The sequence below is a fragment of the Carex rostrata genome, chromosome 1 (genome assembly GCF_964058835.1).
Source record: "Carex rostrata chromosome 1, lpCarRost1.2, whole genome shotgun sequence".
In the NCBI taxonomy this organism is placed as follows: Eukaryota; Viridiplantae; Streptophyta; class Magnoliopsida; order Poales; family Cyperaceae; genus Carex; species Carex rostrata.
In genome coordinates this window covers 16,790,458-16,802,446 of record NC_135918.1, presented here as the reverse complement: position 1 = coordinate 16,802,446, position 11,989 = coordinate 16,790,458, and the positions used below count along the sequence as shown (strand labels likewise).

The window sequence follows — 11,989 nt, the reverse complement described above, 5'->3', positions numbered from 1 at the left end:
TAAATCACTAGAAAAAATAATTGAACAAAAAAAAATTACAAAATAATAGAACCCTAGCTAGTTAGTATCAGCTGTTACCAAATTTACAGCTGCAAACTGATACACATAATTTGTTCCCCAGAAGAACAATAGTCAGACCGGCACTTTTCCACCATAAGCAGCAGCATAAGCTTCACCAAGCCCAGGCACATCCTTCTCATACGGCACGACATAGATCTCGCGGAAGCGCCTTTCAGAAGCCAAACAAGCACTGAAAAAACTGCACTTTTTCTTCAGTCCCTTGCTTTCCAGTGCACTCAGTACAGTATACCTCGGGATCAATACCTTTTCTAAGCTACACCCGAGTATCCGTGATCGCAAAGCTATGCTCCTTGCCTCAAACCCAACTTTACTCATAAGAAAATTCATAGTCGACCTTACATTCTCCTCTGATAATATGAGTACCACAGGGCTCTTCTGGAAGGCAATACACACCTCTTCCTGTGACCAGCCATATGTGTTCTTGAAGAACTCTTCATTGCTTTTAATTTTACTTTTGCTGGAAATACCGATTGCTTTTAAACCACGTAGAAACATCCTGGATCCCCTTGGAATCCCCAACTCCTCAATTAGATCGAGTATCTGCCTTATAGAATCGAGGTGACAGCAAAAGCAGCTTCTTGCCCCTAAAAATGAAACCATATCTTCATTCGACAATCCATATTCTTTCAGTAAATTTAATCTGGGAAGAATATGCTTGTCAATGGGCAAATTGAATAGGAAAGTATTCACCGAAATAATCTTCAACAAAGCCTTGTCGTTGTTCCCAACAAAATCTCTCCAAAACAGGAGGCGCGCAGGAACGTCTTTCAATTGAAGTGCAGACGGGTTGTATAGGATCAATTGAACCAGTACTTCTCCAGGGATCCCCACTTCCATCATTTCACGCACCTTTGGTTTCAGGGTCTTATCCACATTGGATCCCAGAAGAGTTGGCCGGAATGAAACAACATATTTGATCTGAGAATGGGATAAGCCAGTGTCAGTTAGGAACTTTACCACTGCTTCAGGCCGTGCCGAGGACTTGATCGCCGTAAGGTTACTGTTCGCGGAGACCTTGAGCGCTCGATCGAGAGAGAAGCCGAAGGAGGAGATGAGATAGTCGGCAATAAAAGGCAACTCCTGGAGCTTGCTACTTTGGGTTGAAAGGGGAGAGCGGAGGAGATGGTGGAAATGGTATTGGGGAGGAGAGAAGAAGAAAGAGGAGTAGATTGCTCTCTTTAGAAGAAGATGGGAACCCATGGTTTAGTTGCGAATTGAAGGCGACAACAGGCGGCGTTGGTTTTTCCGACAGGTGGGAGTCTACAGAGGAGCGAAGTTTGATTTTGAGGGTTTTGACATTTTGGACTGGATAAAATTCATACTTGACAAGAATTCAATTGAATTTCAGTAGAGTAGAGTTCAATAGAATATTTATTTTAATTGAACTGATGATCCGAATAAAAATTGAGATGAGAAAGAATTCAATTGAAAAAATAAATAAATAGTCATAAACTTGATTCTATTTATAATGAATGTCATTCTTAGGATTCCTTTCAAGTTGGGATATTTACTAGATAATATTGAAAAAGAGTATAGAAGTTGATGACAATTGAGAGGAGAAAGCGACAGTGTGCTTCAATGCTATCAGAACCAGACCGGACATCGACCCGATAGAACTCCGGGTCATTGGTTCACTAGTCGAACCAGTGGGTCAACCGGTTCAACTGCTGATTTTTATAATACAGTTACAACTAATAACCTCAAATACTAACCAGTTATTTAATTTTTCGTCTAAGTTCTTACACGAATAAATGCCACATTTTACATAATAAACATTCTTAGTTGAGAAATTTGCACAAAGGTCCCTAAACCACAATAAGATGTACCAGAACACGTCAATAACATAAGAGACAATTAACAATACTGAAATACCATTTCAAATAAAAGCAAGTCAATTGTTACAAATAGTCTCACACACCTCAAGCCTCATACATCAAATATAAAAGTTTAACATTTCAAATGACTAAGAAGATAAACCAGTGACAAAATTGAAAGACTAAAAGTGACGATTCTTAAGAAAAGACGCCCCATCATTAATCATCCACTTAGACATGCTAAATCAACCTTCCCTTTTTTCTTCTTTTGTTTGTAAAACACTCTTAATAACTCTTAATAGATAGTTGAGCATTGGGTGTGGTAAGAGATATGTAGCCATCAACACCAAGTTTTCATTGTCAGTTTCTTCTTCTTCTGAGCACTGCCTGTTCTCCACCAAACACATTTTCTTACAAAAATTTGTTAAAGATCATCAAAATCAACTCGAACTTTATAAATCATTTGCCTTAAGGAAGTGTATCTATATAACTTAACTCTAACATTAATCATCATTAATCAACGCATTATTGCAATATCTAAGTAAATGTTTCAAACATAACTAAAATTGGGATATTTCATCCATGCTTACATTAATCAATTAATATTGCTTCTCTCTATTAAATTATAAAACTGTAATATTAAACATGGAAACACCAAAACTTGTTAAAATACTAATTTTGCCTTATTAATTCAGATTTTAGATCACATTCCACAAGTACCAGAAATACAAGTAGAACCATGACCGATACTGGTAAATAACAAAGGTGCATAGTTAATCAATTTAAAGTTTTAAACCCCACACATATACACAAGCAAAACATAAAATTTACAACTATATCCTATTAGTTAGTGCTATGCTCCCAGATATATGACAGTACAACCAAGAAAAGAAAATTATCCAGTACGGTCTATGTGGAAATCCCATGTCAAAATGTCTTTGGTTTTTGGTTTGAGCATTTCATCAAACAGCTTATATGCATGGATCTATTCAATAAAATTAACTCAAAATTTTCATAAATTTACATACAGTTCTTGATCTTAGGAGTTTCTTTCGTGATTCGGATTCAAACGAAGTCAGTAAAATGAGATTGAGCAACAATCAAATTGACAGCAGAGAGGAGGTCGAAGTAGAAGGAGATTTGAAGGATATTTGAAGGAGATTTTAGAAAAGCAGCTTCCCATCTTCACCACCGAAAGAAAGACAAGAAATCACATAAAAATTTGAGAATGATTTGAGAAAGGAGAAAAGAAATATACGATATCGGAGATCAGTAGGAGAATGAGAGTTAGATGAATCTGTTTTGAACCGCGGTTTTCTGTCGGTTTAAATCAGCGACATTTAATAAAAACCCCTCGGTTTAATCGGTCATGAACGGTTCATTACCTTAAGCGATTCAATTGAAGAACCGAACTGGACTAATGACCGGGTCCGGTTTTTTCCGGTTAAACCACCGGTTCGGTCCGGTTCTGATAACACTGGTGTGCTTATTAGCCGAAACATTTTTAGTTAGTATATAAAAAATCAAAATTAATTAATTACTATCTTAATAATCATATCTCAATTCATATTACCCATGTAGACCCAGTCGGCACACCAAATTAAATTGGTGAGCAGACTGGAAACGTGCACATAAAATCTCATTTATTAAATAATATATTTTTTTAATTCTTTTACTATTATTTTAAATAGGTAGAAAATCATTACTTGAATGTTCTAGAATTTCTACATCAATTGATTTCCAATCTATCTAAAAAATAGTAAAAAAATACCTATAAATAAACAATTTAATCTACAAGTACATTTCATATGGAGATCATGCTGTACAGTTCATATATTTATTTGAACTTTGAAAATAGAGATATCAATCGATAGTACGGACCAATATGCGCTATACATAATACCATAGTCTAACTCTAATGAAAATATGAAATTAATATTCTGATAGCCTTAAATCATGATAAAAAGAAATCTTGAAATTTCAGTGTAAATTTGTTTAGAATTGGCTTTGTAGCTTACAACAAACCAATTCAAGCATTTTTTTAATCCAAATTCACAACGAACAGTAAACAATAAAAAAATATATAATTTAAATACCATAGTGGTGGTCTCACCATCGGTGCCGGCGATAGCAAACGTGCCCATGTCAACTTTAATTCCCGGCAAAACGCTGTTCTCCTGATAGAGGATGACACCACTGATGCACTCAAGATCATCAGGTGTCAAGAAGAGAAGCTCACGTAGGTTGTGCCAGTTCTCTTAAATGTTCTCCACAATGATGCTAGCTAGGCACTTGCCGATCGTGCCAGTTGATTCATTGGCCACTAAGATTCCCTTCCCATGTGTGCTGATGTATGTTGCATGGTTGCTCAGCACTTCTCCAATCTGCACTATGCATATTACCATAGCCTCCTTCAAGGTACACTATATTTTACAAGTGTAGGACCCATAGCCATAGGCAATATCAATTACATTTTATTTCAATAATGATTATTATTCTCTGCTAATATATGCACAGCTGCCAAATAAAATATTACCCATATCAGATCTGGAGCCCAAGTTGTCAAAAAACAAAAAGAGATTATAAAACAACAAATGTCCCTTTATTAAAAACATTTGCAAATAAAATGAAAAAGAGAAAGATACAGCAAATAAATTAGAAGAATGGAATTGAGAATTCCCAATATCCAACTGAATTGACAGTGGAACAAAGAGGTACCAGTTAAGAACTACAAGCTTCTAATGACTAGAAAAAATAATTGAACAAAAAAAAATTACAAAATAATAGAACCCTAGCTAGTTAGTATCAGCTGTCACCAAATTTACAGCTGCAAACTGATACACATAATTTCTTCCCCAAAAGAACAATAATCAGACCGGCACTTTTCCACCATAAGCAGCAGCATAAGCTTCACCAAGCCCAGGCACATCCTTCTCATACGGCACAACGTAGATCTCGCGGAATCGCCTTTCAGAAGCCAAACAAGCACTGAAAAAACTGCACTTTTTCTTGAGTCCCTTGCTTTCCAGTGCACTCAGTACAGTATACCTCGGGATCAATACCTTTTCTAAGCTACACCCAAGTATCCGCGGTAGCAAAGCTATGCTCCTTGCCTCAAACCCAGCTTTACTCATAAGAAAATTCATAGTCGACCTCACATTCTCCTCTGATAATTGAAGTACCACAGGGTATTTCCGGAAGGCAGCACAAAATTCTTCCTGCGACCAGCCATATGTGTTCTTGAAGAACTCTTCATTGCTTTTAATTTTACTTTTGCTGTAATTTCCGATTGCTTTTAAACTCCATAGAAACATCCTGGATCCCCTCGGAATCCCCAGCTCCTCAATTAGATCGAGTATCTGCCTTAAAGAAACCAGGTTACGGCCCCAGCAGCTTCTTCGCTCTAACAATGAAACCACATCTCCCTTTGACAATCCATATTCTTTCAGTAAATTTAACCTGTAAAGAATGTGTTTGTCAATGCGCAAATTGAATAGGAAATTATTCCTTGAAATAATCTTCAATAAAGCCTTGTCGTTGTTCCCGACAAAATCTCTCCAAAACAGTAGGCGGGAAAGAGTGTCTTTCAATTGAAGTACAGCTGGGTTGTATCGGATCATTTGAACCAGTACTTCTCCAGGTATCCCCTTTTCCATAATTTCACGCGCCTTTGGTCTCAGGGTCTTATCCGCATCGTATCCCAGAAGATCTGGTTTGAGTGAAACAACAGATTTGATCTGAGCATGGGATAAACCAGTGTCAGTTAGGAACTTTACCACTGCTTCAGGCCGTGCCAAGGACTTGATCGCCGTAAGATTCCTGTTCGCGGAGGCCTTGAGCGCTCGATCAACAGAGAAGCCGAAGGAGGAGATGAGATAGTCGGCAATAAAAGGCAACTCCCGGAGCTTGCTACTTTGGGTTGAAAGGGGAGAGCGGAGGAGATGATGGAAATGGTATTGGGGAGGAGAGAAGAAGAAAGAGGAGTAGATTGCTCTCTTTAGAAGAAGATGGGAACCCATGGTTTAGTTGCGAATTGAAGGCGACAACAGGCGGCGTTGGTTTTTCCGACAGGTGGGAGTCTACAGAGGAGCGAAGTTTGATTTTGAGGGTTTTGACATTTTGGACTGGATAAAATTCATACTTGACAAGAATTCAATAGAATTTCAGTGGAGTAGAATAGAGTTCAATAGAATATTTATTTTAATTGAATTCTAATGATCCGAATAAAAATTGAGGTGAGAAAGAATTCAATTGAAAAAAAAAAAAAAATAGTCATAAACTTGATTCTATTTACAATGAATGCCATTCTTAGGATTCCTTTAAAGTTGGGATATTTACTAGATAATATTGAAAAAAAGTATAGAAGTTGACGATAATAGAGAGGAGAAAGCGACAGTGTGCTTATTAGCCGAAACATTTTTAGTTAGCATTCTAAAAAAATCAAAATTAATTGATTATCACCTTAATAATCATATCTCAATTCATATAATCCATGCAGACTCAGTCGGCATATCAAATTAGATTGGTGAGCAGACTGAAAACGTGCACCTGGAGGTTGCACTTTCAGGTCTTGTGCTTAACTGGTACCCCTCTTTGGTTCCAGTATCAATTCAGTAAACTGAAAATTGTGTTTTCTCAATTCCATTCTTCTAATTTATTTGTGCCGTATCTTTCTCTTTTTCATTTTGTTGCTTAATGGGCTCGACTGTACCCATTGGTGGGCCGGTCAGAGGCCCAAATAGGAGTCGCTCTCTCTGCATCGCTTTAACAATCAATATCAGCAATAGTATCAACATGGTTAAAAATCTATAGTACCGAGGGCTTAATCATACTTGCTTGATATATTGCATCTACACAAACTTAAATTACAATCACTCAGCTTAATTTATACAAATTAATATATTGCATCCGCACAATAATAAATAGAAATACTAAAACCAAAATAAGATAAAATATGCATTCTGTGTCAACAAATAATAAATTGGAAGGCTTAATTTTTAAGATATTCCAGTTACACAACATAATAAAAAATATATATTGAAAGACTGTCAGCACATTTTATTGCTAACAGAAGTAAACTACATAAACATTTTCAAAATGCAAAAATAATATTTACCAAACACTTCAAAATATCAGCATTTCAGCAGTTGTCAAACTTGTAACTTTCCAATTGTTTCATTTTTCTAATCAGCTGTTCTGTTTTGTTGCATAAAATATGTTTGCTGGTACCCTGCTTTGAGCAGCAGTAAATACCATAACAGAAGTAGACCCTTCTCACCAAGCAGTTAGCTTTATCTCCACCTGGGTTTAGTTCCCTTGCAGAACATACTGCTGGATCAAGCTCAATCTCCACAGATCAGGTGTCTCTCTTGATTCTAGCTAATCCAATTTGAAGAGAGAACTTGGGAATTTGATTTCTTTTAAGCAATTTGTGCACACCCTTAAATACACAGATTATATAATTTTCTTATTTCCTTTTTGAATTCAAAATCCTTCGCATCCTTTTACACCCTTAAATTCAGTGGTTTGGAAAAAAATTTATAAACCAGAGTAGAACTAGGGTGTTCTTAAGCTCTCCGAGGCTACCTACCATGGAGAAATTACATACCAGAATTGCATCAATAAACCCAAAGTGCCCCAATCGCAGTTTAGAAAGCGAGTACCTGATGCATGCCCTTTCCTTTCCAGACCGGTACGAGGCACAGCGAGGGGTTAGATTTGCAATTTTGTCCGATTACCAAGTGTTGGTATCTGTAGTTAACAAGAATCGAATTGACAAAATGCCGGTATGGAGAGTAGCACACCCAGTGGCAGAATGTGCAAATTTGCTAAAATTATGTGACAGGTACACAACGGCATGGAAGGCAGCAAGAGAGGCGGTACATGATGCACACCAACTGGCAAACTGGGCCGGAAGAATAGGAAGATGTTTTACAGGAGAAATTGGGGAAGCAACCACCTTACGTTTCACCCTTCAACAGACTCAATTCACAGTTTATTTCAATTAATGGATGTTAGGCACCAGGTAGTTTGGACACCGGATAGCTTTGTTTAATAAATTGTATTAAACAGATGTTAGGAACTGGGTAGTTAGATACCGGTTTTGAGTTCTGTACGCAGCAGCTATCAGGAGTAGCTTTTTACCAGCAACCGCTGGTGCGTTTTTATTTTAGTTTTTACTTTATCTTTAATAGTAACATGGCATTTTAAATTTAATCCCAGCGCCTAAGGGCATTCACTTCCAAAAATTAAAAGGTACAAGCTTCTAATGACTAGAAAAATAATTCAACAAAAACTAAAATTACAAAATAATAGAACCCTGGGTAGTGAGTATCAGCTGTTACCAAATTTACAACTGGAAACTGATACACAAAATTTCTTTCCCAGAAGAAAAATAGTCAGACCGGCACTTTCCCACCATAAGCAGCAGCATAAGCTTCACCGAGCCCAAGCACATCCTTCTCATACGGCATGACATAGATCTCGCGGAAGCGCCTTTCAGAAGCCAAACAAGCACCGAAAAAACTGCAATTTTTCATCAGTCCCTTGTTTTGCAGTGTACTCAGTACAGTATACCTTGGGATCAATACCTTTTCTAAGCTACACCCTAGTAACCGCGGTTTTGAAACTATGCTCCTTGCCTCAAACCCAGCTTTACTCATAAGAAAGTTCATCGTTGACCTCACATTCTCCTCTGATAATTGAAGTACCACAGGGTATTTCCGGAAGGCAGCACAAACCTCTTCCTGTGACCAGCCATATGTGTTCTTGAAGAACTCTGCATTGCTTTTAATTTTACCTACGCTCAAAGTAGCAATAGCATCTAACCCCCATAGAAACATCCCGGATCCCCTCTGAATCCCCAGCTCCTCAATTAGATCGAGTATTTGCTTTAAAGAAACCAGGTTACAGCAACAACAGCTTCTTCTACCAAACAATGAAACAATATCTCCATTCGACAATCCATATTCTTTCAGTAAATTTATTCTCGCAAGAATATGCTTGTCAATGTGCAATGAGAATAGGAAAGAATTCCTCGAAATAATCTTCAACAAAGCCTTGTCGTTGTTCTTGACAAAATCTCTCCAAAACAGTAGGCGCGGAAGAGTATCTTTCAATTGAAGTGCAGCCGGGTTGTATCGGATCAATTGAACCAGTACTTCTCCAGGGATCCCCTGTTCCATCATTTCACGCACCTTTGGTTTCAGGATCTTATCCACATTGGATCCTAGAAGAGTTGGCCGGTATGAAACAACAGATTTGATCTGAGAATGGGATAAGCCAGTGTCAGATAGGAACTTTACCACTGCTTCTGGCCGTGCCGGGGACTTGATCGCCCTAAGATGACCATCTGCCGAGACCTTGAGCGCTCGATGGAGAGAGAAGCTGAAGGAGGAGATGAGATAGTCGGCAATAAAAGGCAACTCCTTGGGCTGGGTTTGGGTTGAAAGAGGAGAGCTGAGGAGACGGTGGTAATGGCATTGGGGAGGAGAGAAGAAAGAGGAATAGATTGCTCTCTTTAAAAGAAGATGGGAAGACATGGTTGTAGAGTTGTGGAGTCAAAGAAGAGGAGGTGATAAGAGTCCGATTGTCAGAGGCAAAGGCGACGCCGCGACGATTGATCGTTTCTCTTTTTATTTCTTTTTTGGTAATGGGTACAACGGGTGGCGCAGGTTTTTCCGAGAGCCACAGTTGCTAGAGAAGAGCGTAGTTTGATTTTGAGGGTTTTGACATTTTGGACTGGGTAAACTGATGTTATCGGAATCGGACCGGTTGGGTAAAATTTCGGGTTTTGATTAGGGGTGCAAACGGATCAGATACGGATCGGATATAACCATATCCGTATCCGTTTTTATTTTCTGAATACAGACACGGAACGGATACGGATATGGATATGAATTGGATACGGATATCCGTTTTTTATAATAGTGAATAACATATTTTTTTTCATAATATATATCTACTATTCAGATACAGATAGTTAAAATTCAAAACCATATCCGTATCCGTATTCGCACGGATATTCGGATATCCGTATTAAATTTTTGGATACGAAGTCGGATACGGTTGGATAATATCCAATCCGTTTGCACCTCTAACTCTGATCAACTAGTTTGTATCCGTCTCTTAGTAGGAAGCGTATCCTTTGCGGAGTTTTTTCGTGCGGAGCTTTTAATCTGATCCGTTCATTTCAGATTAGACGGATCAGATCAAATCTTACCCGAATTTTAAAAAAAAAATTCTCAAAATTTGTGAAACTTTTAATCTGATCCGTCCAATCTGAAACGAACGGACCAGATTAAAAACTCTGCACGGAAAAACTCTGCAGAGGATACGCTTCCCTCTCAGTACGCAGAGCAGATATGAATACAGATGCAATTGTTAACGGATATTAAAATTTAAAATTAAATTTGTCTATCTCCTCAGTTTTTATCTTTCACCCTTTGGAGTAGAACTAGGGTGTTCTTAAGCTCACCAAAGTGTACTTTGATGAGCTTAACTCTAAAACCCATCAAATTGGTTTTAAATGATGAATCTGAACTGTTGGAACCCGCCTACCTTACGAGTGATGCGTCTACATATGAAAATTTTAAACATTCGAATTAATTTAGTAATTTTTTCTGAATTTTCTTGGAAACTTGTTGTAGACTTAAATTCAATAATATTACTAATTTAAATAGAGATCTTCATTTAAAGAAAGGGGTATATTTATCTAAAAATCAAATTTAATAAATAGATGAGATAAAAGAAATAATGTTAAATTTTCTGAAGATATTAAATATTAAGATGTTTTTTATGAATAAATTGGCTATTTTAAAAGTTTTCATGAGTACATTAGAAATTTTCCCGTAAAAGGGAACATTCTTACATACATGTCCACCAATATCATATATGATCGAATTTACACATATATTTAAAATTTAACATCCAAATAAAAATTTATTTATGTTAATAATTTTTCTTTAAGAGAAAAGAATATAACAAATTAATATTTTGATTTTTTTATTATTTTGTAATAACAATAAATAAAATCCCTAGTAAACATAGAAGCCTTAAAAAGAATTTACTTGAATTAAAATGAATAATAACTATTATTTAGGGGAAAAAATAAATATATACAAATAGTTGAAGTTTTTATAATATATATAACTGATTATTTTATAATATCTAGAATAATTGAGGGCATGTACAAATTTGGTAAGAAAAAACAAATTCTAAGAATCAAGGACTAGAGTCTATATATCTACGGCCATTTTTATTAATACTCAAAAAATAAAATTTAATTTAAAAAATAACCATCGGGTTTTTTTTTTTTTTTTTTTCAAAAATAACCTAATCGTCAGGCCCACGGGCGGTCTGCTAGAGAGGAAACCCCCCCCCCCCCCCCCCCAAGGCGGTTTGGTACCTATTAAAACCCACCCGAATGACATCTGTATATCAATACAAATTATTTTGAAGTATATCAATATTTGTTTAAAAATTGCATAATTTTTTTTTTTGCAAGTAAATTGTATGCATCAATATATTTTTTTTTGCAAATAAATTGTACCGAAATTTTTAAATATACCATGGTTCAAAAAAAGATAAATCCAAACTCCCTTTTTTTGAAAAATTTCGAATTTTGACACGGCCACATCCCGAGGGAGCGGCCACCTTATTTCGGGCCGCATCTAGGCGATGCAGTCATGTCAAAATTCGAAAATTTTCAAAACCGGGGTGTTTGGGTTTATCTTTTTTGAGATGATGTTATATTTAAAAATTTCGGTAAATTGTATGTATATCAATATATATTTTGTTTAAAAGAACACTTATATTTTTTAAAAAGAACACTTATATTTTTTTTGCGAGAAAAAAGAACACTTATTAATAATTTTTGGACAGCTGAAGTCTACGCGATGAGGAATTTGGAAAAAAATGTTTTCACCCAAAAATAATGAAGAATTTCTAAGCACTCTTGATCCATCAATTAGAAAAATGTTGATGGAAGGCTGGGTAGATAGGGTCCCTCCCCCTAAATGGGGACAGTGCTTCTTATGTGATGTAAAGGGAGATATGGTGGATATGTTCTTTTGTTATAAATGTGGCAAAGTTGT

General features: G+C 36.5%; 2 protein-coding genes across 3 annotated transcripts; both read right to left on the bottom strand.

Annotated features, from left to right (window-relative positions):
• Window positions 1-132: 132 nt before the first annotated feature.
• Window positions 133-1,281, bottom strand: LOC144567332 (transcription termination factor MTERF8, chloroplastic-like). The gene has a single exon (XM_078317476.1). The coding sequence runs from the start codon at window positions 1,279-1,281 to the stop codon at window positions 133-135; it is 1,149 nt and encodes a 382-aa protein (XP_078173602.1).
• Window positions 1,282-4,537: 3,256 nt separating this feature from the next.
• Window positions 4,538-9,575, bottom strand: LOC144561407 (transcription termination factor MTERF15, mitochondrial-like). Of its 2 annotated transcripts, XM_078310373.1 has the most exons (2): window positions 9,257-9,575; window positions 4,538-5,728 (listed from the first exon to the last, which is right to left on the bottom strand). In XM_078310373.1, exons 1-2 carry the CDS (start codon window positions 9,434-9,436, stop codon window positions 4,766-4,768), a joined length of 1,143 nt encoding a protein of 380 aa, XP_078166499.1. In that variant the 5' UTR covers window positions 9,437-9,575; the 3' UTR covers window positions 4,538-4,765. The 2 variants fall into 2 exon arrangements, with proteins under 2 accessions (XP_078166499.1, XP_078166496.1); XM_078310370.1 differs by lacking the exon at window positions 9,257-9,575 and having other exon boundaries at window positions 4,538-6,000.
• Between the last annotated feature and the right edge of the window lie 2,414 nt (window positions 9,576-11,989).

Excerpts from the sequence above, each read along its gene's own strand:
- LOC144567332 (XM_078317476.1), bottom strand. The coding sequence starts at position 1,281 with ATGGGTTCCCATCTTCTTCTAAAGAGAGCAATCTACTCCTCTTTCTTC.
- LOC144561407 (XM_078310370.1), bottom strand. The coding sequence starts at position 5,914 with ATGGGTTCCCATCTTCTTCTAAAGAGAGCAATCTACTCCTCTTTCTTC.